At 49.2% G+C, this 26,467-nt stretch overlaps 1 protein-coding gene across 1 annotated transcript in view; it reads right to left on the bottom strand.

Moving 5' to 3' along the window:
• The window catches only part of CMTM7 (CKLF like MARVEL transmembrane domain containing 7), a 52,221-nt gene that overhangs the window by 5,346 nt on the left and 20,408 nt on the right, over positions 1 to 26,467 (bottom strand). The window contains exons 2-3 of the mRNA XM_056129599.1: positions 9,312 to 9,485; positions 1,741 to 1,839 (exon numbers count right to left, since the gene is read on the bottom strand). Coding sequence (XP_055985574.1) covers positions 1,741 to 1,839; positions 9,312 to 9,485 — 273 coding nt within the window. The remainder of the gene's footprint in view (positions 1 to 1,740; positions 1,840 to 9,311; positions 9,486 to 26,467) is intronic.

Raw genomic sequence — 26,467 nt, 5'->3', positions numbered from 1 at the left:
TGGCCCCCTTTCTTTAGCTCCCTTTGTACCGACTGTCTGCACCACATCACTGAGTCTATTCGAGCCAGGCCTGGCCTCTCACTGTCTGCTCTGCACAATCAGTACATTGGATGGCGCATCCTGGACTCCAGCCATCACCGCCGCATGACAGAGCGCTTCATGATGTCGTGCCCTGCCCTCGGGGTGACAATGCCCTGTTTGCTGGCTGGCCAACGCCTGGGCCTCCAGTCCCGAGTAGCTGGAGGCGCATCTCTATCCCTCAGCTGGCTCCCTCTCAAGGTTGCCCAGCGACAGTGGGGCTGACTGGGGTCTCAGGGTCACTCTGCCACATGCAACTTGAGTCAAACAGCTGGGGTTCGGGGAACATGGTGGGTTTCCTGCTGACTCCTACAGACCCCTTGTCCCTGGGAAGTCCCAGGCACTGAGCTTCACTGTATCACACTGTCACACACATTGGCTCAGACTCACAGCTCATGAGTGAGGCCAGTCAGTGCTGGCTGCAGGCCACTGAACTGTGCCAGTTAGTGCCACTGAACCCAGATGTCATGATGACAGGATTTTTTTTTTTGGTGGAGGTGGGGGCATCCCTGTTGGGGGCTCAGGGTCTACTTCCAGTTCAGTGTCTGGGGGACCAGGTAGAGCTGGAGCTGAGCCTCCTGCGTGCAGACCATACTCTGTGTCCTGTTGCTCTCTCCCCATTTTATAGTCATTCAGAAGGACGCACAGCGCCATTTCCTATAATGCGATCAGTGTTCAGCCTTTCGGCAGATGCGTTTTCTTTCCTCTTCCCCTCCCCCCCTTTTTTTCTTTCAAAGGTTTTTGAGTCACATCTGGCATGCTCACGGCTTACTCCTGACTCTGTGCTCAAGGACAACTCCTACTGGGGCTCAGAGGACCATATGGGGTGCCAAGGATCAAACTCAGGTCAGCCCCATGCGAGGCAAGTGGCCAACCCAGTGCATTATCGCTCAGGTCCCATCAGATGGATGTATTTTTTTTCTCTCTCTCTCTTTTTTTTTTTTTTTTTTTTTGCTTTTTGGGTCATACCTGGTGATGCACAGGGGTTAGTCCTGGCTCTGCACTCAGGAATCACAAACGCCCTATCCGCTGTGCTATTGCTCCAGCCCCTGTATTTTCTTTCTTATTTGGGTGGGGTGGGGTTTGCAGAGGGGGGGTGGGACTACACCAGGTGATGCCCAGGGGTTACTCCTGACTCTGCGTTCAGGGGTGACTCCTGGCAAGGCTGTGGGGAGTGGACCATGTAGGATGCCAGGGGTCAAAATCAGACTGGCAGTATGTAGGGCAAATGCCCTACCCACTGTACTAGCTCCCTAGCTCCGATGAATACATTTTCTGTGTGTGAAAGGTGTGAGCATGCTACTTCCCAAAAGCTGCAAATGGCACCACTCGACACCTTGGCTGGTACCTCTCTCCCCTCAGAGGCTTCACACCTTCCTCTGCACACACTGGCTGCGGCAGCCCCGAGCAATGAGCAGAGGGGACCATTCATGAGCAGCTGCGCCCTGGAGCCCAGTACAGTGGCTGGCAGAGAGGCCAGGCTTCTGGGCCATTTGAATCTGTCCTCCCCAAATCTCCTCCTGTGACTCCCCCCCTCCCCGGTGGGCCCAAATGGGAGGCTCTCTGGGGACAGCCGCTAGGTGGGTGAAGATGGATCCCAATTTCATACGGCCCCCCCCTCAGGAAATAGCATGTGGCCAGAAGGTTCTAGAAGGTTCTCACCGCGCCGGCGACCAGTCCGCTCTGGCTGTAGCTCTTGGAGGCGGCCACGATGGAGGCGATGAGGAGGAGCAGGGTGCCAATGACGTAGTGCAGCAGCTCCTGGGGACACAGAGAACGGGCGCTGGGTGGGGCGCGGTCTCAGGAGAGGAGTGGGAGGGGGGCACTCCCTCTTTGCCCAGGGACCCCATCCACCTAAGCAGGCCCAGCGGCCAAAGCTGCCCGACATCAGGAGAGTTTTCTTCTTGCCCACCAGCAGGAGAGTTTCGGCCAAGTCCCGGTTCTGACAACCCAAGTCCCCTCAACAGATAGTCCTTTTTGCTACTGCTGCATCCCCTCTTCATAAAGGAGAATGTGCCTGTCACAGAGTTGGGGGAGGGGGGGAGGGGAATGAGGTGGGGGTGATGGGAGGGATACTGGGAACATTGGTGGTGGAGAACGGGCACTGGTAGCGGGATGAGTACTTGATCATTGTATGACTGAAACGTAAGCATGAAAGTCTGTAAGTCTGTAACTGTACTTACGGTGATTCACTGAAAAAAAAATCACTGTATCACTGTCATCTCACTGTTTATCGATTTACTCGAGCTGGCACCAGTAACTCCCCATTCGTCCCAGCCCTGAGATTTTAGCAGCCTCTCCTTACTCATCTTTTCCAATGCTGCCGTATTGGAGGCTCTTTCAGGGTCAGAGGAATGAGACCCGTTATTGTTACTGTTTTGGGCATACCGAATATGCCATGGGTAGCTTGCCAGACTCTGCCATCATTAAAAAATAAATAAAAATTAAAAAAAAATAAAAAACGACAAAAAATAAATAAAATTAAATTAAAATAAAATGGGTGGTAAATAAGTGGCATAGATTATTGGAAGCATCAAATAAGATTGTGTGCATAGACCACTAAACACTGTGCCTTGTTACATTTAAGCAATAAACCATAACTTATGACAAAAAAAAAAGGAAAAAAAGAAAGTTCTGGCCTAACAGCATGCTGGCCTCCTAGTGGCCATCCAGGAGCTGAGCAAATGTCCCCTGCTCAGCAACTGGCACCTCATGGTCCCCAAGCACTACTGTCTCCAAAACCGAAAAAAAAATGAAAGCACGTGGAATCTGTGCAGGGCTCTCAGCGGGATCCCCCGAACCCTGCACCAGCGCAGGGGGGCACTCGTGCACAGGAGCCCAGGTTCAAGGGAATCTTTGTTGTGTATTTGGGCCACACCTCGCAGTGCTCGGGGACCTGATGCAGTGCCAAGGATTGAATTAGCGTTGGCCATATTCTAAGTCAGTGCCTCACCCGCTGTCCTCTCTCTCTCCACTTCTTCTACTTCTCCCCTTTTCCTTGTTGTCTATTGTGGAGGAGGTCACCCCTACACACAGAGCGATGAATCCTGATATTCCACAAAACTATAGAGCAATGAAAAGTTGATTTTAAAAATTATTTTTCAAAGATTGTCTTTTGGGGGGCTGGAGCAATAGCACAGGTGGGTAGGGTGTTTGCCTTGCAGATGGCCGACCTGGGTTCAATCCCCGGCATCCCATATGGTCCCCTGAGCACTGCCAGGAATAATTCCTGAGTGCAAAGTCAGGGGTAACCCCTGAGCGTTGCTGGGTGTGACCCAAAAAGGAAAAAAAAAGATTGTCTTCTGGGGTATAGCAGATAGATCACTCGCCTTGCACGCGGCCGACCCGGGTGTAGTTCCTGGCATCCCATATGGTCCCCTGAGCACCACCAGGAGTGATCCCTGAGCCCAGAGCCAGGTGTAAGCTCTGAATATTGCCAGGTGCATCTCCAAATTCAAAAAAGAAAAAAAATTTTTTTTCACAGGTATGTACATTTTTAAAAATTATAGTATGAATAACTCTATGCTGATCCCAGCATCTCCTTTGGAACAGCAGCAGCTGAAGGAAGTCATGCATCTGTTTGTCTCCTGCAGACCAGAGAGCCGTCTCACAAGGCAGAGCAAAGGTCTGCAAGAAAGAGAACACTAGTGGTGGGAAATTCCCCACCTCCAAGATTCTCACCCGTGTGGGAGGTGGAGGGGCTGGATGGCCCTTGTGGCTGAGTTCATATCTTGAGTGTGTGAGGCCTTGGGCTTGATCTCCATATTGTAATAATAATAATAATAGTAATAATAATGAGAAAGAAAAACTGGAGGAGGGGTTGGAGAGATAGCACAGCAGGTAAGGCACTTGTTCTGCATGTGGTTGACCTGGGTACGATCCCTGGCATTCCAGAGGGTCCACAAAGCATCGCCAGGAATGACGAGTCAGTGCAGAACTAGGAGTAACCCTTGAGCATCACCAGGTGTAGCCAAAACACAAAACAAATCTGGAGAGGATGTGGCTGCCAGGGAACCCTCAGGAGAGCACTAACTAGCCAGGAGGCAGTGACTGAGGCTGGTTCAGCCACGCAAAGGCCTCCCGGCACTCAGCCTTCAGCCCTCCTTCCTCGGACCCTGCTTCTATTCTCACTCGCAGAATGTTCCTCAGAGAAGCTGGAGAAACTTGTTCTCAGAAGCAGGGCACGGCTTTGAAAGAGGTCACAGGAATATGAATATTTTAAGAAAATGAACTGACGAATTCAATCTCAAAATTCGTGTGTGGGGCTGAAGCAATAACACAGCGGGTAGGGCGTTTCACTTGCATGCGGCCAACCCGGGTTCGATTCCCAGCAGCCCATATGGTCCCCCGAGCACCACCAGGAGTAATTCCTGAGTGCATGAGACAGGAGTAACCCCCTGTGCATTGCCGGGTGTGACGCAAAAATAAAATAAAATAAAATAACATAGTGTGATATAATGTTATGAGTAATTAAATGATGTAATGTTATAATGTGCGAATGATTCAATGATTTCATTAGGGAGCAGAGGTGGTCAGACTATGACACACATACACAATGGGATACGACTCGGCCATTAGAAAGATGATAAAGTCATGCAGTTTGCTGCCACTTGGAGGGATCCAGAGAGTCTCATGCTGAGTGAGGCTGGAGAGAGACCGACACAGAATGATCTCTCTCATGTGCGCGGCACGAGGAAACATAACGTGGGATTAATGAACAACCGAAGACAATGGGAACAAAGACCATGAGCACTGGTATTCGGCAGGAAGCCTACCACCAGAGGCCGCCCGGAACAGGACAGGGAGGGGGCAACAGCTATGAGGGAGGGAAGAGCAACGGGAATAATAGGAGGAGGAGCTGCAAGGTGGTGAAGTGTCGTGTATGAAACCCTGCTGGCAACAGTACCGTGAAGTACGATGCAAAACTTACATACTTTATAAAAAAGTGCCCCTCGTAGAGGCAGACTGCTGGGTGGGAGGGAAATGGGGGGAGGAGGGAAAACGGTGGAGGGAAGTGGGCCTGGCGAAGGGACTGGTGTTGAAATGATGCATGCCTGAAACCCAATCATGAAGAAGGAGGGAGGAGGAGGGAGGAGGGAGGAGGAGGAGGAGGAGGAGGAAGGAGAATAAGAAGGAGGAGGAGGAGGAGGAAGGAGGAGGAGGAGGAGGAGGAGGAAGGAGGAAGAGGAGGAGGAGGAGGAGGAAGGAGGAAGAGGAGGAGGAAGGAAGAGGAGGAAGGAGGAGGAGGAGGAAGGAGGAAGAGGAGGAAGGAGAATAAGAAGGAGGAGGAGGAAGAGGAGGAGGAAGGAGGAGGAGGAGGAGGAGGAAGGAGGAGGAGGAGGAGGAAGGAGAATAAGAAGGAGGAGGAGGAGAAGGAAGGAGGAGGAGGAGGAAGGAGAATAAGAAGGAGGAGGAGGAGGAGGAAGGAGGAGGAGGAAAGAGAATAAGAAGGAGGAGGAGGAGGAGGAGGAGAAGGAGGAGGGAGGAGGAAGGAGGAGGAGGAGGAGGAGAAGGAGGAGGAGGAAGAAGGAGGAGGAGGAGGAAGGAGAATAAGGAGGAGGAGGAGGAGGAGGAGGAGGAAGAAGAAGAAAGGAGGAGGAGGAGGAAGGAGGAGGAGGAGGAAGAAGAAGAATAAGAAGAGGAAGAAGAAGAAGAAAAAGGAGGAGGAGGAGGAAGAGAGAAAAAGGGAAGAAGGACGAGGAGGAGGAGGAGAAGGAGAAGAAATGGTCAGATTGAATAAAATAAAAGAAGATGGGGGCCATCTAGAGTGATCCTACAGCAGATGCATGTCTTGTGTGCATCTGACCCAAGTTCCATCTCTGGCATATGACAAAGCCAAGACTAAGCTCTGAGCACTGCCAACTGTGGCCCCCAAACAAAAGAAAAACCGGAAACACAAGAATGTTTTTTCATTCAAACATACAACAGGTTAAAAGTAGTGCAATAAATAATGTTAGATGTGAATGATTAAATGATCTAATTAGGAAGCCGAGGTGATCAGACTGGATAAAACTAAATAAGATGGGGGCTGGAGAGACAGTACTGAGATAAGGCATTTGCCTTGCATGTGGCACTGGGGTTCAATCCCAGGCACCAACATAGGTTCCTGAGCACCCCAGGAGTGATCCCTCTGCAAAGGTGTATGTGACCCAAAAACAAAAATATAAAAAATGAGAATCTAATGGGACAGAGCGATAGGTAGGGGGTACAGCAGGTAAGGGGCTTGCCTTGCACTCAGCTGACCATATGGTCCCTTGGGCACCGGCAGGAGTAATTCCTGAGTGTAGAGCCAAGAGTAAGTCCTGAGCATTGCCAGGTATTGTGCCCACACTCCCTCAAAAAAAATTAGAAGGGGCTGGAGCGATAGCACAGCGAGTAAGGCGTTTGCCTTGCACGCAGCCAACATGGCCGACACAGGTTCGATTCCCAGCATCCCATATGGTCCCCCGAGCACCGCCAGGAGTAATTCCGGAGTGCATGAGCCAGGAGTAACCCCTGAGCATCGCTGGGTGTGACCCAAAAAGCAAAAAAAAAATTAGAAGGTGGGAGAATATATATTTATGCAAACAGCAACCACAAGGAAACTGAAAGGGGCGGGTGAGTGAGGTTCAGTGTGAAGCACAGTCCCTGCATGTGTGAGACTCTGGGTTCAATCCCTGGCACTGCAATGAACAACGGGGAAGGAAATGGGAGTGGCTATACTAGCACCAGACAATAAAGATTTTTTAAAAAATGAATGGAAATGTGGGGGACAGGGGGTAGATAAGATAGAGGAGGGGCCAGTGGGACAACAATAGTTGGAAATAACCACTCTGGACAAAGAACTGAATGTTGAAAGTAGATAAAGGGATATACATGACAACTTCCAGCATCTGCATTACATATCAGAATGCCTAAAATGAGAGACAGAGATAGAGACAGAGATACAGAGGGGCGGGGGTGTCTGCCACAGAGGCAGGCTGGGGTAGGGTGGATTTGGGGTTAGACGGGAGGGAACCTGGGGACACTGGTGCTGGGAAATGACACTGGTGGACGGATGGGGGTTGGAATATTGTCATGCATGAAACCCAATGCATGACAGCTTTGGAATGCTCTGTCAGTAAAAACAATGAGAGAGAGAACAAGGGGGGATGCCCTGCCACAGAGGCGGGGGGGATGGGGGGATGGGGGGTGGGAGAGATGCTGGGACCCGTGGTGGTGGAGGATGGGCGCCGGTGGAGGGATGGGTACTTGATCATTGTGTAACTGAAACCCAAGCACAAAAATTTGTGAGTCTATAACTGTATCTCATGGTGTTTCACTAATAAAAACAAAAACAATAAAAATATTTTTTATTTTAATTAAAAAAATGAATGAAAATGCACTGTAGCACTGTCCTCCCGGTTGTTCATCGATTTGCTCGAGTGGGCACCAGTAATGTCTCAAAAATTGTGAGAGTTGTTGTTACTGTTTTTGGCATATCGCATACGTCACGGGGAGCTTGCCAGGCTTTGCTAATTTCAACACTATAGTTCTATTCCGTAGTATGGTATATTTCATTCCTAAAAGGAGTGAAAATGAAGACATAATACACCATACTACGGAATACAACTATAGTGTTGAAATTAGCATGTTAATACATGGCATGTACAATATATAAAGAATGCAAATTTCTCAAAGAAATTTATAACTATAGACGCCAGTATTCAACTAGAATAAAGGCCTTAAGTTCATAACTCTGGCAAAGACAGTGATGGGGCTGGGAGAGAACTAACCCTCAAGGAAATAAAGGTTAGAACAGGAATCAGCGGCTGCTCCTGCTGCCGTGAGAGGCGGGAGGAAGAGGGAGGAAGAGCTCAAACGCAGAGATTTCTTTTCTTTAGTAAAATAGTTTTTTTTTTTTTATTTCTGTGTTTTAATTGGTTTCTGGCCCACACCTGTCTGTGCCCAGGGATAACTCCTGATGGTGCTGGGAATTGACCTGGTTTCAGTTGCCTGCAAGGCAAGTCCCTTAACCCCTGTAACTATCTCCTCAACCTTGAGATAAAAGAGTAAAATTGGGGAGGTTGGGTGGGTGGGGGCGGGGAGGGTAGGAGAGAAAAGAAAAACATGGGCTTCTCCAGTGTGTGCATGTGAAACAGGATTGTTTTCTGAGGTGATGAAAACACCCTGAAATTGACTGTGGTGATGGTTACACAACTCTGGAATACACTAAAATCCATTGAACGAGAGATAGAGATGGGGGGGGAGAGAGAGAGAGAGAGAGAGAGAGAGAGAGAGAGAGAGAGGGAGGGAGAGGGAGGGAGGTGCCAGGGAGCTTACTCAGGGTCTCAAACACAAAATCCAAGAGCTCTACTGCCAAGCTGAATTTATTACATACTTCTCATGAGTGAACAGTATGAGCATGTGAACAATCTACCAATAAAACTGGTTTTAAAAAACAAGATACCAGACCCACCATGATTATTTGAGATTTTACCCCAACACTCAGATCTGGTGAAAAGGCAAGGTAGGGGAGGGTGTGGGATGGGGGTATACTGGGGTTGTTGGGGGTGGAGAATGGGCACTGGTGAAGGTACGGGTGTTTCACTGTATGACCGAGACTTAGACCCGAAATCTTTGTAACTGCTCTCACGGTGATTCAATAAATAAAATTATAAAAAAAAAAGTAAGGTGGAGTTCATGCCCAATTCAATAGCAGTACTCGCCGACCCGAGTTCGATTCCTCTGCTCCTCTCGGAGAGCCCGGCAAGCTACCGAGAGTATCTCGCCCACACGGTAAAGCCTGGCAAGCTACCCATGATGTATTCGATCTGCCAAACACAGTAACAAGTCTCACAATGTTACTGCGCCCGCTCGAGCAAATCGATGAACAATAGGAGGACAGTAACAGTGTGACAGTGACTCCTACATAAAAAAATGATAAAATCAATAAATAAAATTAAAAAAACAAAAAACAAGACAGTGGAAAGAAAACTCTGCTTTCTGTCTCCTCTGGCCATGGAAGCAGCGGAAACGTTTCTAGTCGCCACTCAGCTTGGCTCTCTCACCTATGCCAGGGCACCTCTTTCCTGGTCCTCTCTCTGAGGTTCCTACACCCAGGGCCCGCCTGCCCTCCCCTCAGGCGGACAATGGGCGGGAAGGGGAGTCTGTGCACAAGCCTGGACACCCAGCGCGGGGAGGAGCCACGCTGAGGGCGCGGAGCATGCTGGGGGGAGGGGAAGCTGGGAAGGGCGGGGTGCAGTCTTCCTTACCGACAGGGGCCAGCTGATGCAGGTGAGCGCACGGTAGACCCGGAAGAGGTGCACCAGGTAGAAGGCCAGGATCATGATCAGGTTGCAGATGGTGACCACCTCGAAATAGCTGTAGGCGCTGTAGCTGGTCCACAGGGAGCTCCTCACGCAGATGAAGGCGATGAGCAGAGTGACCTGCGACACCAAGGCAAGGAAGTTGGGGCTCAGCCCAGAACGCAGATGGAGTCCTCCCACGGGGGCCGGGAGAGATGCTTTCCTCCCCCAGGGGCAGTGCTCCTCATCCACACCCGGCCCAAACCTGCCTGCTCGTGGGACAGGAGCCTCAGGGCTAAGTGCTCAGGGGGGTTGCAGAGTCAATGGATGTTTCTGGTTGAACCCAAGCTTATGGCCTAAATGCATGGTTTGGAGCCACATTTACATGGCTCAGATGTGCCAGCCTCGCAGTGGCAGCAGTACATCACCAGGGTCATACACCTGTACACTGCAGGGCCCTGCCAGAGAGCAGAGTCACCCCTTGGGGAGAGAGGGGAGAGGGAAACTGAGGCATGCCGGCTCAATAATGCTTCCAACTCTGGGTTCAACGGGACCAGGAATGGAGATACTCTGCCCATTTCCCCCTGTCTTCAGGGACCCAGAGGTCATGCCCATAAACCACCTCCTGCCTGTGCACCAGAGAATCTCATCATCAGCCACCATCTAGATCACACGGCTTTCTCTCCTGAAAGAGAGCAACATGACGCCCGCCATAGCAATGCCACCAGACCCAGCACCAGGCTGTTTCACTTGGGGATCCCAGAGGGGCAGGTGAGAGCCTTCCCCGCCCCAAGGGACCCAGCTCCAGCAGCCAGAACCCAACCGCCACCCTGCTCAATGCTGTTCCCCACGCGCTTGGGCTGAGCCTCATGCACAAGTGAACCTATTCCTGTACCAAGCAGCCAGGACACATCGAAAGACTCTCGCTACCCATTCTCCAAGAGTACCACAGCACATTAGATGGGGTTCAGATAGTAGGCAACCAATCATACAGGGAAATATATATATATATATATATATATATATTTCAGATATATATACAAAAGTTCACATCACTAAATCTTTAACATGTTAGTGATATCCTACAGAAGGTCTTAATGGCCCCTGCCAAAATAAAACACTCTTCACACTGTTTCCTCTATGGATACTTTTTGTAGCATTTTCAGCAGTTTTTCATAACAAACAATACAAAATATATTACTTTGGTTGTGCTTTGGGACAGGGATTGGAGCTTGGGATGCAAACATCCCAAATATGGTGGTGGGATTGGATATTAAATATAATTAAATATTTGAATATTAAATATAATTACATATTGTGAACTACCTTATAAAATGAAAAAGAAAAAACATAAAAAAGAAAAAAAAATAACGCGTTCAAGTTTACCTAGCTTGGGCAAGCAGGTATTCCCCCAACCTGTTGTGCTTCTTGTCAAGCTGATGAGCAGGAGTGGCTACAGTGTGCCCCGGAGCCTGTATGCCCTCTGCTGCTGTACAGGGCTGGAACTTCAGCAGGCTGGCCTAGTCAATCACTGCCAAGTCCCATCCCGGGGGTAGGACCCGAACCCAGGTTTGTCCATCCCGAGACACTGTTCCTCCAGGTCCAGTGTAGTTTGGTTCAGTTTGGGTCTATCCCAGGGCTACTCTCAGTTCTGTGTTTGGAGGCTGCTCCTGGCAGAGCTCGGCGAGGGGACCCTGTGTGGTGCTGGGGATTGAACAGGGGGTGATCGCATGCAAGGCAAGCGCCCTCCCCTCTGCACTGTGTCTGATGCATTTGCCTTCACCAACCTTCCACATAAGTGGGCGGAGGAAGCTGGGTAAAGGAGATGCCCGGAGCCTGCTCCTCCCGGATGTGGCCAGAGGCTGGCTGCTAGGCCCAGCGGTGCGCAGAGGAAGGAATGCACAGAGCCCACAAGTGCCTTGGAAATGCCATGAGGAAGCAGACTGGGAATAAGGCCAAGCCTGAGTTTTGGTGATGATTCCGCAAAGAGAATCAACTCTCGTTGGCATCGGGAGGGACTAAGCCAGCAACGTCCAGGTGTTAAGATGCACAGACCTTCAGATCTATGATAAAAGCACAATGAGTTGAGGACTCATGTAGTCTCCTATCTGGCAATGTGTGTGTGTGCACACGTAGAGACTGTGAGTGGAACACCACACATCAAATCATGCAGTGGCTCTAAGTCTGGGTAAGGCGGTCAGTGAGTGTCAGTTCTGCCACTCTCCTCCTTGCACTATCTGCAGCAACGGGGACAACAGCAAGAGGGTAACTTTTATTTTTTTTGGGGGGGGGGCAAGGAGGGGGCAAATGTGCTCATGGGGCTCAGTCCCACTCCTGGTGACACCTGGCAATGTAGACTGGACAGTTCCATATGTGGGCCCAGGATGCAGTGCTGCTTGAGCCGGTGGGGTCGGGGGGGGACAGCAGGATCACCCTGGTGATGCTCAGGGGTCACTGGAGTCACACTGGGAAGATCTGAGGGATCCTCTTGGCTCAGGGATAGCACTGGGCTCAGTGCTTCCCTAACCCTTGGCCTCTGGCAAAGAACTTTTGGCTCGAAGCTTCGAGTATGAAGAGGGTCTTGCCTGACAGGCTAAAACCAGAAAAATGTGAGCGTGACTCAGAAGACCCTCAACATTTGCGTATCCCCCTTTGCTAATGAGCAAAGTGAAGATTTTCATGTTTCAGTTCCTCTCGGGGTACTTAGGCATGGTAATAGAGTGACTCAGTCCTCACAGCGGTCGTAGAGTTCCGCGGGGAGGCCTGTGCGGGACCATCAGGGTGAGGCACTCTCCTCACTCTCCATTCCCAGGCTTCTTCAATCTGAGGCGTTTAGGACTCTTCCCAAGTCTTGCACCAACTCCCTTATGTGCTGGGGCATTCTGAAATTCAAGGCTCGCCATAAACGTGCTGAGAATTCCAGACTGTTGCAGTATGGGAGAAGCACTTTTGCACCAAATTGATGCAAATATTCCAATATTAGAATAATTCTACAACTCTTCATCTGTGACAGAATCTGCTCTTCTCGTGGTGACCAACCAGGGCATGGGAGTTTCCCCAGGAACAAAGGGGGCCTGGGCCTGTCCTCCCCACTGATCTCGGGGGGCTGATGCCATAGGGCAGGAAGTACTCTGCAGCTCCAGACAGTTCCAACGTTTCTGGGAAACCGGCTCGTGAAATGACACTCGAACTCTGTCTGTTTGGCCCAAGGTGGCCTCTCATGGACAGTCTTACTCTCTTATTTAGGCCAATTCTGGACATTTAATTTTGGCAGCAGATGCTGTATACTTATTGGGTGCTATGCTAAATGCTGCCCTCGTGGGCCAGAGCGATAGTACAGCAGGTACATTTGCCTTGCACGCGGCCAACCCAGCTTCCTATCCCTGGTATTCCATATAGTCCCCCGAGCACCACCAGAAGTCATTTCTGAGTGCAGAGCCAGGAGTACCCCCAGAGCATTACTGTTTTTTAGGGTGTGACCCTAAAAGCCAAAAATAAATTAATATAGAAATAAAGCATTGCCCTTGTGGCCAAGGATCCACTCATATTTAGCCAGTATCTTAGTGCACTAAAATAACTTGTGTGCGTATGTGGACACAAAAGTTTTCAAGAACTCTCCTACAAGGCTGGGGAGTTGGTTGCTGGAGGGCATGATGCCTGGCATATGTGAGGCTCAAGCACCATGAGGTATAGCCCTGTTGGCCGCAGCACCTTGGGACATAGTCCAGAGAGATCTCTCCTGGGGCCAGGAGGTGACCTGGGCTAATGCGGAAGATGCCCGCATCACATAGATCCCTGCTCTGTGAATGTGACCCCAGAAGAGGTCATGTAATTGAGTGTAGAGGCTGAAAAAAACTTAAAAATTTTGCTTTCGCAGAGACTGACACACGTCTAAAAGAACAAGAACAATCAGTGCTGGCGCTGATGCAGGGAGAAAGGGATTCTCATTCACAGTTGCTGGGAATGCCAACTGGTCCAGCCTTTTTGGAAAACAATATGGACATTCCTCAAAAAACTAGAAATTGAACTCCCATTTGATCCAGTTAATACCACTTCTGGGAATATACCCTAGAGGTCCAAAAACAGAAACAACATCTGCACTCCTATGTTCATTGCAGCACTATTCACTATAGCCAGAATCTGGAAATAACCTGAATACCCAAGAACAGAAGAATGGATAAGGAAAATATAGTACAACTACACAATGGAATATTATGTAGCCTAGGAAGAAATAAGTCATAAAATTTTCTTACAAATGGATGGACATGGAGAGTATCATGCTTAGTGAAATCAGTCAGAAGGAAAGGAATCCTGACCCTTTAAGGCGAGGGTAAAAGGGCCACGAGGATTGGTCTAAGGGTGGAAGCTTGCCATAAGAGTGTGTGTGTGTGTGTGTGTGTGTGTGTGTGTGTGTGTGTGTGTGATAGCACAGCAAGTAGGGCATTTGCCTTGCACGCGGCTGACTCGGGTTCAATTCCCAATGTCCCATATGGTCTCCTGAGCACCGCCAAGGATAATTCCTGAGTGCAGAGCCAGGAGTTACCCCTGTGCATCGCTGGGTGTGACCCTAAAAGCAAAAAGAGAGAGAGAGAGAGAGAGAGAGAGAGAGAGAGAGGTGGGGTGGGGGTGTGGGGGCAAAGGGCAGTTAGGATACTGAAGGGACAAGCATGACAATAATAGAAGGGATCAGCATGACAATAATACTTGGAAATGATCATTTTGAACACTGAATGTTCAAAGTAGATAAAGAAATGTACCTTATAGGGACTGGAGCAATAGCACAGCCGGTAGGGCGTTTGCCTAGCATGAGGCCAACCCGGGTTCGAGTCCCAGATTCCCAGCATCCCATATGGTCCCCCAAGAACCACCAGGAGTAATCCCTGAGTGCAGAGCCAGGAGTAACCCCTGTGCATTGCCAGGTGTGACCCCCCCTTCAAAAAAAAAAAAAAGAAATATACCTGATAACCTGTCATATGACTGAAATCCAATCACGAGCAACTTTGTAAATGTATTTATCACTGTGATTCAATAAAATAAAAATTAAAAAATAAATAAAAATATTAAATTGAAAAAATTGCTTTAGGGGGGCTGGAGAGATAGCACAGCGGGTAGGGCATTTGCCTTGCATGCGGCTGACCCGGGTTCGATTCCCAGCATCCCATATGGTCCCCTGAGCACTGCCAGGAGTAACTCCTGAGTGCAGATCCAGGAGTAACCCCTGTGCATCGCCGGGTGTGACCCAAAAAGAAAAAAAAATGCCTTAGGGGTTGGAGAAGTAGTACAAAAGTTAAGGTACTTGTTTTAAAGACGCCCACTTCCAGTTCAATCCCCAGCACCCTATATGGTCCTCCAAGTACTTCTAGGAGTGATCCCTGAGCGCAGAGCCAGGAGCAAGCACAACTTGAGCATGACTGGGTGTGGCCCCCAAACCAAGGTTCCAGAAAAGGTTGCATGGCTCTGGGAAATGACTCAAAAGCCTGAGCACGTGCCTTGCTCCAACCCAGATAGCAAGTATCCCAGAATAATGCTGGGCACTAGCAGGTATGACCCCAAAGCCATAAAAGGAAAAGATAAGATTTCAAGAGGGGCCAGGGTTGTACTGAGGTCACGAGTTGCCCCCAACGAGCGGCTCTCCAGCACAGCCATAACACCAGACGTACAGAAACCAATCTCGTGATTATCTGGCTCTTTGCAGAAATCCAAAATCATTATATGATTCTCATAACCAGCTATAGAAAACAAAGTATTTCACAATGCCTTTTCAGTAATTCTTATTGTTGGGGGGGGAATTCTAAACAATAATGATGCATCTTTTGTCGAAATAATGAATGTAATCAATGTAGAGAAGAGTTAAGTGGAAATCATCTGCCTTACAGGTATTGGGAGGGGTGGGAGGGGGGTATATTGGGGTTCTTGGTGGTGAAAAATGAGTACTGGTGAAGAGAAAGGTGTTTGATCATTGCATGGCCAAGACTTAAACCTGAAAGCTTAGTAACTTTTCCCACAGTGATTCAATAAATAAATATAAGAAGAAAAATAAATAAATAAACTATGAAAAAAAAAAGTAAGGTGGAGTTCATGCCCAAATCAATCAGCTAATCAGTGGCTGAATAAATAGCAGTACTCCTACATTAAAAAAAAAAAAAAGAACATGGGCTTTCTGTGTACAAGGCTTTAGGTTCAATCCCCAGGACCGGAGTGGAGAAGGGAGAGTAAAAGAGCAAGAAAACCTTCCATGTAGAACAAGGGTTTCAGATCACAGCGACACACATCACATCAGAAACCACTTCTCTCCCCCCTGTCTTCTCTGACGCCGTGCAAGCCAAACTGTGTAGGACAGAGATTACTTCTCTGAAGGCAGCGGGGAGTTCGGTATTACGGGAGAAGCAGCAAGCCCATGTCCCCTGAGAGAAACAGTGTTCCCCGATAACTCTGAAATGACCATGCAGGCCTCGGCAGGAGCCAGGCAGTTGCCAGGGCTCAGCATGGGGGTTCCGCAAGGAAGAGGTCGAATTTTGAGGCCGATGAGGGAAGTCTAGAACAAGAGGCAGTTTCCAGGAGGTGCCTCCTGAACTGGGCCGTAGAGGTTCTGGTAGGTACCAGCTGCCTGAACCCTCCTCATTATGTCGGGCAGACTGAGAGTCCCTGCGTGTGTGTCCCTGAAGATGGCAACTACACCTCAAGTTTCTCTGTTTAGAGGCCACACTCAAGAGGACCTCAGGGCTTACTCCTGGCTCTACACTCCAGGATCATTTCCGAAGGGCTCAGAAGACCATCTGTGTTATCGGGGCTCGAACCCAGATGCAAGGCAAGTGCCTACCCACTGTGCTCTCTCACCGGCCCCTATGAGTCACTTTTTTTTTTTTTTTTTTGCTTTTTTGGATCACACCCAGCAATGCACAGGGGTTACTCTTGGCTTTGCACTCAGGAATTACTCCTGGTGGTGCAGGGGGTACCATATGGAATGCTAGGAATTGAACCCGGGTCAGCCGCATGCAAGGCAAATGCCCTACCCACTATACTATCACTCCAGCCCCAGGTCACTTCTTAAAACAGAAGTAACACTGCTTTCAGGAAATGCAACACGTGTCTATATTACAGTTCGCTCATCACCACTAAAATTCAACTTTCTCCTTTGCCATACATTTCGCCCCCAGCTCCCTCTTGGTAACTACTAATTGGTCTCGGAGTCCAAAAGTCTGTTTTTTGTTTTGTCTCATTCATCCGCTTGTTTTCTCTCTAGACATATGGCTGAAGTCACACAGCCTGTCTCTGCCCAGCTTATTTCACAAAGCACGATGCTGGTGAGATAAGCTCTACCCCTGCTACAAGTGGCAGGATGCATTGCATCTGACACTGAACAGCTTTCTACTGAGGGAACAAACGGCCTCTTGATTGTTTGTGAGCCAACAAGTGCTCCGGTTGCTTCTGGTCCTGACACACTGTAAGAAACGCAGCACCAGGTGTGGGAGTACAATCTATCTCTTTGAGTCAGAGGTTTTGTGTTCTTCAGGTAAATGCCCACAGTGCGACAACTGCAGCGTATGGAATTTCATCTCTAATTTTCTGAGTCATCTGCACACGGCTTTCCATGAAGGCGGAACCGACTCCCATTCCAGCAATAGCTGCAGAAAGATATCTTCACTCCGTGCCCCTCACCCCCACCCACGTTGGTTATTTCTTGTCTTCTGAGTACCAGCTGTTCTCACAGATGTAAAGTGTTGTTTCTGATTTGCATTTCCATAATAATGCACTGTAGCACTGTCCTCCCATTGTTCATCGATTTGCTCGAGCGGGCCCAGTAACGTCTCCATTGTGAGACTTGTTGTTACTGTTTTTGGCATATTGAATATGCGTCATGGGTAGCTTGCCAGGCTTTGCCGTGGGAGCGAGATACTCTCGGTAGCTTGCCGGGCCCTCCAAGAGGGGTGGAGGAATTGAACCCAGGACAGCCAAGTTGGCCGCGTGCAAGGCAAACGCCCTACCGCTATCGCTTCAGCCCTAATAATAAGTAAAAGTAAAGGCCCTCCCGTTGATCATCGATTTGCTCGAGCGGGCCCAGTAACGTCTCCATTGGAGACTTTGTTGTTACTGTAATAATCTCTAATAATAAGGAACAGGAAATGCCTCCACATGTGCCTGTTTCCTGGCTGTGTGTCTCCTCTGAAGATGATCTATTCAGGTAGTTTGCTCCATTTTAATTCCTCATTTCTCAGTCCCTCCACCCTGTCATGTGAATCTCTGGAGACCAAGCAGCCACTTAAACCCTTTCCTGACAGTCATCTTTTCTGTGAGGTGCCCGGACAGGCACCATCCAAGGCCAGGCAGGGGCTCCTGGGCCATAATGGAGAGGCCACTGGTTCTGGCTGCTCAAGGTCACAGGGTTCATTGTGAGGGAACAGAAGTCATTGGCTTATCCCTGGCAGGCCTGGGGGAGAGCCAGTGGGCCTTTGCCCCTGCTGAGGGTACAGTCTGATGTGCACTCTCCACTCTAGCCTTTCTAAATGATTCAGAAGTGAGCCCCGTTGATGATCCGTCGTGCGGAAGGAGGACATGGACAGAGATGGAAGGGGACGCTGGAAGCTCCCATCCTGCAGGTCAACAGAGACCAGCCATCTGTTGAGCTGAGCTGATGATTTGATTATTTTGTAAAAGACCTTTATGTGTACAAAACACAACTGTGAGGCCGAGATAGCACAGTGGGTAGGGTATTTGCCTTGCAAACATTGAAGAGTGGGTTCGATACCCGGCATCCCAGATGGTCCCCTGAGTACTGCTTGGAGTAACCCCTGAGCATTACCAGGTGTGACCCAAAAAGCCAAAAAACAAAAACAAAAAACAAACCAAAACAAAATAAAATCCATAACTGTGTCCAACTGTATTTAGTCACCAATTAGGATTATTCTGTTTGTTTTTACTGTCCTTTGCTATCTATATGGACTCAATGCTTATACAAATGCTATTTGTACGATTTCATGCTAAACTGCAAAGAAATGCTGCTTTGTAATGAAAAAACAAAACAAAATCCCAAAACCCCATCTCCTCCCTCCACCCCCCCCCCCCCCCCCCCAGCAACCCTCACTGGCAGTCTCGGTCTCCATCTGGAGTACCTTTATTAGCTAAGATCATATTTCTGGAGGCATCCTGATGCCCGGATCAGGACCCTCCTGACAGTCCAGCCTAGACATAGTGACATCTCTGCTCCCACCTATGATGGGAGCAGCGTGGTACCATGTTCAGGTGGCTCGCCTCTCAGAAAGGAGGCTGTGGGCAGGAGAGCAGGGAGGTGATCTCATGACGAATCCTTTATTCCACCACACATCTGCTGTAAACTCTAGAGATTCGATATAAAATTCTAGTTGCAGCCAGGCTGGTAGGTCCCACCAAGGAAGAGGAGCACCCCATCCTCCAGGCTTTCCGACCCTTTCCCAGTATCCCCCACGCCCAGATTGAAGTTGACTACACCAGTGTCCAGCCTTACTTCCATTCCCCTAGCCAAATTCCTGTTTGGAGACCAGTGATGCCGCACAGAGCTCTCCGTGATGATGGAAATGTGTCTTCTATCTGCGCTGGCCTATCTGACAGTCAGTGGCCCTAGGCAGCCACCCCACATTTGTTCCTTTTAAAAAATTTTGTTGGGGGTGGGGCTGGAGCAATAGCACAGCGGGTAGGGCGTATGCCTTGCATGCGGCCGACCCGGGTTCGATTCCCAGCATCCCATATGGTCCCCTGAGCACCGCCAGGGGTAATTCCTAAGTGCAGAACAAGGAGTAACCCCTGTGCACTGCTGGGTGTGACCCAAAAAAAAAAAATTTTTTTTTTTTTTGTTGGGGGATGCTTTACAGTCAATGATGCTCAGATGTCATTCCTGGCTCTGCATTCGGGAATTACTCCTGGCTGTGCTTAAGGGACCATATGGGATGTGCTTGAGGGACCATATGTGACACTGGGATCACATCTGGGTCAGCTGTGTGTAAGGCAAATGCACTAACTGTTGTACTATTTCTCCAGCTCCTTTTATGTTTGTTTTGAAACTTCATTATTTTTTTTGGGGGGGGGGCAACCTAGCGATGGTCTGGGATCACTCCTGGCAGTGCCTGGAGTACCGTATGAGGTTCAGGGGGTTGAACCTAGGTCAGCTGCATGCAAGGTAAGTGCCCTACCTGCTATACTATTGCTCTGGCCCCAACCCTGCATTTGAAATGATGGAAATGGGGAATTGAGTCTCAATTTATACTATAAAAATTGTTTTGGGGGGGATTTTGATGTTTGAGTCATATTTGCCTTACCACTTAAGGGTTACTCCTGGCAGTGCTGGGAATCAAACCAGGGTCAAAGCAGAGGTCAGCTGCATGCAAGGCAAGCACCTTAATCCTAGTTCTATCTCTCAGGCCTGGCCCCAAACAAGTATACAATAAACTGAAATTAATCGTAAACTGACACAGAAGGGTTGATGGTGGAGTGTGAGTCTGGAAGAAACCTCTGGAACTTATCCACAAAAAATACGTCCACCCTATTGATCCAAGAAGCCATCTATGTAACTTTGATAAAGACCATGACTTATTTACAAGAACAGTGATCAGAGAATGTTAAAAAAGTGAAAAAATCACGGAAAAAATCCTATCCAAAAGTATATGCTGATTATTTGTTGTAGGTCATTCTCATGATAAAATACTCTGTAACCATTCATAAAAATGTCCACTTAAGGGGGGAAAAATCAGCACGAATTTAATGGCCCTAAACCTCCATGACTAACCTAATAAAACTATTGATAAGACATTTAAAAGAAACTACCACAGACAAAATGTTAACTGTATCTTGCTTTGTTTCATGGGTACCCCTGGTAGTGCTGGGGTGTTTTGGTGGCTGGCAGCCACTCCTGGTGGTGCTGGGGATTGAACCGGGGTCTCCTGCATGCAAAGCATGTGTTTTAGTTAGATGAGCTATCTCCTCATTCATTTTAGGGTGACAGTACCACAGATAAACTTTTTCCCTTTGTGATTTTAAAAACACTTGTATTGAAAATATCATTGACCTTCTAAGAGTGGCAAACATAGTTTTAAACAATCTTGCTTTAATAACTCAAGAAGATGTCATAACATAGTGATACAAAAGAGTCCTAAGAAATATTCACTATGGGAAAATATTCTTACATGGGACAGAGAGAGATAATACGGAGGTTAAGGCACTCGCCTAGCATATGGCTACAACAATTATTTGAATCTCAGCATATGGGTTAGGCCACATATAGGTCCCCCAGCAATGCCAGGGGTGACCCCTGAGCACCACTGAATGTGGGAAGGAAGGAAGGGAGGGAGTGAGGGGGGGAAGAAGGAAGGAAAGAAGGAAGGGAGGGAGGAAGGGACAGACAGAGGGAGGAAGCAAGGCAGGAAGGAAGGAAGGAAGGGAGGAAGGGAGGAAGGGAGGAAGGGAGGAAGGGAGGAAGGGAAGAAGGGAGGAAGGGAGGAAGGGAGGAAAGGAGGTAAGGAGGGAGGGAGGTAGGGAGGGAGGGAGGGAGGAAGGAAGGAAGGAAGGAAGCAAGGAAGGAAGGAAGGAAGGAAGGAAGGGAGGAAGGAAGGAAGGAAGAAAATATTCCTCATGTTTGCAGAAAACAAATAGAAGCCATGTTCTTAGAGTGTTAACAGTGGTTAATGATGGTTGTGGCTCTGGGCTTAAGGTTGAGGAACAGATGTTCTAGCACATTCAGGATAATTCCAGTTTATGCTCAGGACCAGCTGGCCACCTGGCATACCCTTGTTCTCTCACACAGACCTCACAATAACGGTCCCATTTGTGTCTTTCTATATTTCTAAATTCCAATGAGCACAGCATTTCCTTAATTCTAATTTATACTTGCCCGACTATATTTTAAATTTGGAGGGACCTCCAAAGCAGTGATCTAAAAGCTTCTAGGGGGACTTTCTGATGCTTCTCGGCTGGTTCAGTGCAAGGATCACATGATGAGATGCTACCCCAGTGGTGCCTGGAGGCCTCCAGGACTGCACCCAGCAATGCTTGGGAAACTGTGCGGTGCTGAAGATAGAACTGAGTAAGCCACAGGTAGTTTCCCCGGAACTACTGCAGTGGCCTCAGAATGTGGGTCTTTACTTTTTTTGAGCGGGGTGGGCAGGGGGGCATGGAATTTTGGACCATACCCAGTGGTGGTCAGGGGCTGCTCCTGGCTTATGTGCCATCTCTCTGGCTTTAGAATGTGGTTCCTCTCCAGAATGTGATGCTGCTTCCTACCTCTTCCACGCTTCCTGCAAACTGGGCTGAGCCATGAAAGGCTTTCCCTGGGGACTGTGGAGACGGGCACCAGAACTGATATGAGCTCTCTGCACCCATTCCTTTGGCTGGTAATAAAGCATAAAAAAGTCTACAACTATACCTCACGGTGTTTCACTAATAAAAAAAAAAAAGGAAAAAAAATAAGATAAGGGGGAAAAAAATGCTTCCACCCCTGCATTGGGGCAATGCAGTTGATGGTGTTTTCCTCAAAATGACCACAGCAACAATTCCAGTTCTATGTATTCCTGCAGAACCTTCTGTTCCCTTCCACAAAGCAGATGCTATTCCCGTGAATCCTTGACTTGGTGGCTGCCTAGAAGGAAGATGGATAGGGCATGACATTGAAGGCCCAGGGACCTTGCAACCATGTCCTCCGGCCCTGTGCCTTGGGCCACACCCCATGGGGGCCTCCACTGTGTTTCCAGGCAACACTGACTCTTAGAAAGGCCACATGTGGTGCCCGGTCTGGCCCCCAGCCAGCATCACCTGTGACAGGTGAGAAAGGGCACCTTCCAGTCATCCCAGCCTGCTGGCACATCCTCCTTCACTGCACCCCCCCCCCCCAAGCCTCAATTCCTAACCCCCAAGCTCTGGGTGTATAGCCAGAGGCTGCTTTGAGCATCAGTTTGGGGTACTGCACGCAGAGGCTACAGTAGACACTTAAACCAACTCCAGCCTTGCTCGGTCTGTTTTGAAAGCAGCATATAAATGGTTCTGGATTTCAGGGTTTGCTTCTTTGCATAAGGAGGTTGCGATCTGGCCAGAGGGCAGTGCTGGGCCCCGTGAGAGACAGAGTCAGCACCTGCAACACGCACCTGGGATTTTGGCTTCCAAAAGTCAGGTTGGGCTGAAAGGCAGCTGTCACTAAATACTAGAAGGAAACCACGGGGTGGGGGTGACCTCGGAATGGCCCCAAGAACCCCCACCTTTGTCTGCAGGCCCCGAGTATACACACACACCATCCCGCAGCCACGGGATACTCGGAGCTTCCCCCGGGATCCATTCGACAGGCCAGCAACTGACAGAAGCATCGTGGAGGCCCACAGCTGGCACCTCTCTGCCACCCCGGGATCCACAGGGAGCAGAAACAACCTCTGCAGCCTCCTGGCCCTATCCATTAGGCAGCTCACCCAGTCAGAACGGTCAGAATCTTTTCTTTTCTTTCTTTCTTTCTTTCTTTCTTTCTTTCTTTCTTTCTTTCTTTCTTTCTTTCTTTTTGGTGGAGTGATACTGGATGATACTCCTGGCTCTGCAACTCAGGAATTACTCCTGCTGTTGCTCAGGGGACCATATGGGATGCCGGGGATCAAACCCAGGTTGGCTGTGTGCAAGGTGAGTACCCTCCCCACTGTACTCTCGCTCCAGTCCCCAGTCAGAATCTTTTATTTATGCTTTTTTGGGGGGGAGAAGATCTCACTACTATCTGGATATACACAGCGGTTTCCTGTGCCACTCTCTCTCTCTCTCTCCCCACCCTGATGCCGTCCATAGAGATGCTCCTTTGATTGCCCTCAGAGTACTTTGTGCCTTGGTCGTTCTCCTGCCACTTTACTCAAGTTACCCACTTGTCACTGTCAGGATGAGAGACCTCGGGATGGAGCTGAGTCACTCTAGTCACCCCGGCTGACCCTGGCAAAAGCCAACCCAGTTGTAGAAGCAAGTTTAGTGCAAGCGCCTCTGTGCCAGCTCCCAGCTGAGCTCAGGGAAGTGAGCAACACACACTTCTTGTAAGTTGCTGCTCAGGTCTGAAAACTGTTTCGTCATGGAGCAAATGCTAACAGATAAGGTTTTCAGAATTTCCCTGAGTTCCCAGATGGATAATCTGAAGGTGTTTATTGGGGGGTAGGGTGGGAGGCTGAGAGTTTGGGCTATACCCAGAGGTGCTCAGGGTTTAGTCCTGGATCTTCACTCAGGGAATCACTCCTGGTGGGCTCAGGGACCACCATGTGGGATGCTGGGGATCGAACCCAAGTTGACTGCCAGCAAAGCAAGCACCCTAACCTGCTGTACTGTTGATCTGGCCTTCAATCTGAATTTTTTTTTTAAGTAGAAAGAAGAATCATCATAAACTATGACAATGATAGCTGGAAATGATCACTCTGGACAAGAATTGAGTGCTGCAAGAAGGTAAAGTGATATACATGATAATCTTTCAGTACTTGTATTGCAAACCATAATGCCCAGAAGGGAGAGAGAGAGAGAGAGAGAGAGAGAGAGAGAGAGAGAGAGAGAGAGAGAGAAGGAAAGATGGGTGAAGGAAAAGTGTGTGTGGGGGGAAATGGGGGACACTGATGGAAATGTACACTGGTGAAGGGATGGGAATTGGAACATTGCATGACTGAAATCCAACCAGGACAACTTTGTAACCGTGTATCTCACGTGAATCAATAAAAAGGGAAGAAGAGTCATCATTTATTCAGTGATTCTGTAGGAAATGCCAAGCCCATCCTAGCCCTGTGCTTAGCGTTAGGGATCCAAGGTGATGTGAGTTTCCATTTGCTTCATCCTAAGGAAATCCGGAGGCAGGTGGAATAGCTATGTTCCTTGGCCCTTTGGCGACAAGCCTGGGGAAGTCAATATTTGGAGAAGCTGTCGGGCCAGTCCCAGCAGGAGACCTGGCACCCAGCCCTGGGCACGTGCCAGATGCAAATGCCTTTTGAATTGGAGAGTGGGCGCTCGCTACTTTCACTAAATAGCCAGGCAGCCTCATGCCAAACCAGTGCCAGCCTGGGGAGGAACAAATTAGTCCGGGATAAAAAATGACAAAGCAAGTATACAAGGGCCATTATGGAGCGAAAGTGTGCGTCACTGAGGGAACATCGCAGCTGTGAAGGATGTCTGACTGTCAGTGGTACCCAGAGGGAAGTGGAGGAGGAGGTTTGGGCCTGGGCCAGAGGCTAGATTCCAAGTGGAATAAGCAAAACCCGGTTAGCAAGTCCCACAGGTCACAAAAGCACAAGCAAATTTAACAGATACAACTACTAGAGGGCCGCTCAACTGTCCCATGCCTCAGTTTCCTTATCTTTAAATTTATTATTGTGGGGCTGGAACGATAATATGGCAGGTAAGATGCTTGCCTTGCATGCCGCCGACCTGGGTTCAATCCCCGGCATTCCGTATGGCCCCCCAAGCACCACCAGGAGTAATTCAGGAGTGCAGAGCCAGGAGTAACCCTTGAGCATTGCTGGGTGTGGCTCAAAAAAATTATTACTGTCAGTCCAGAGAGATAGTACAGGGTTTAGCAAACTTGTTGTCTTGCATGAGTCTGAGCCTGGTTAGATCCCAGCACTGTATGGTCCCCTTCACCACTGAGAGTGACGTGAGCACATTGTGGCCCCCAAACCAAAATAACAACAATCACTTTAATGAATTAACTATTTTTTAGGCCACACCCAGTGGTGCTGGGGGCTACTGGTCCTGGCTCAGTGCTCAGGGGGTGTCTGCAGTCTGGGGGATTTAATTCAGAACTCCTGCATGCAAAACATTTACTCCAGCCCTTTGGATCATCTTTTTTGCTGGCCCTCAGTTTCTCATCTTTAAAATGTGTATAAGAATAAGGCAACCACTCTCGATAAAATATATATATGTGCATATATGTATATATATAAGCACACAAGGCTCAACCTGTAACCACATGCTAGTAATCTCTTATACAAGGGCTTACTGGCTCCAGGATGAGACACAACAATCTTGACATACTTTCCTCTAAGGAAATGTTTTTGAATCATTTTAGCAGATCATTCATAACAAGCAATACAAAATAAACTATTTAGGACCTCCTTTTTGGGCAGGCTTGTGTGGTGGTGGAAAATTCAAAATAATGGTGGTGAGAAGGTATAATGGTGGCGGGATTGGTGTTGGAATATTGAATGTCATAAAGGACGGTGAACAACTTTATAAAAATAAAATAGAATTGAAAAAAAAAGGGCATAAGGATACCAGAGTGATAGTACAGCAGATAGCGCACTTGCCTTGCACACAGCCAATCCAGGTTCAATCCTCAATACCCTCTATGGTCCCCTGAGCTTGCCAGGAGTGAGCCCTGAGAACCACCAGGTGTGAACCAACACCTCCTCCCCTCCAAATAAAATAAATAAATAAATGAAACAAATGGCTCTTGGGTCGGGCACTTGCCTTGCACATGACCAGCCCCAGTTCAGTCCTGGCACCAATCAGTGTTTGGGGCAAATTCAGGAACAGGTGAGTTGTCCCTGTCAGACTGAGTGCAGGTGTGCAACTGGCAGGGATGGGCCAGGTGTCCACTTCCTAAGGCCCATGGGGTGTCAGTGTGGTCGCCCAGCAGAGCCAAGTGGCAGCCGCGTGTTGGTCAGCAAGAGCAGAGCGAGCTGCGAGCCAGGAAGTGAGGGCTGGTGGTCCCAGCCATGGACCCTTGGAGGAGACAAGCAGGGGTGTCCTGTGGGGGGGGTCCCCAGGGACCCAGGCTACAGGGGCATGTCGGTACGCGCCAGGCTGCTTACAGTCCTCCACTCCCACCCCCAACCCCTCGGCCTGGCCCAGCAAGGAGGTAGGTGCTGCCTTCGATGCCTTGATCTGACACGCTCAGGTGAGCTGGGTTCCTGGGTTCCGGAGGCACATGGGCTGTCACGCTGTGCCCACCCTGCGGCTGCGCCCAGCCCCCATGGCCACCTCTCTCGCCTGCGTTGGCTGCCTGGGGTTGCCAGGGTGCAGAAAGCCTGCCAGGGCATGGGGCACAGCCACCTTCTCATCCTTTCTTCCTCCTCCAGCTTCTCTCTGCCACCCTGGTCCTGGGCAGGCCATACAGTGGCCTGCACTCCCGAGATCACTGTCCCTGTCCTCCCGCTGTTCATTGATTT

This window comes from Sorex fumeus, unplaced genomic scaffold, assembly GCF_029834395.1.
Source record: "Sorex fumeus unplaced genomic scaffold, SorFum_2.1 ptg000072l, whole genome shotgun sequence".
In the NCBI taxonomy this organism is placed as follows: Eukaryota; Metazoa; Chordata; class Mammalia; order Eulipotyphla; family Soricidae; genus Sorex; species Sorex fumeus.
This window is presented reverse-complemented; position numbering and strand designations above follow the sequence as displayed.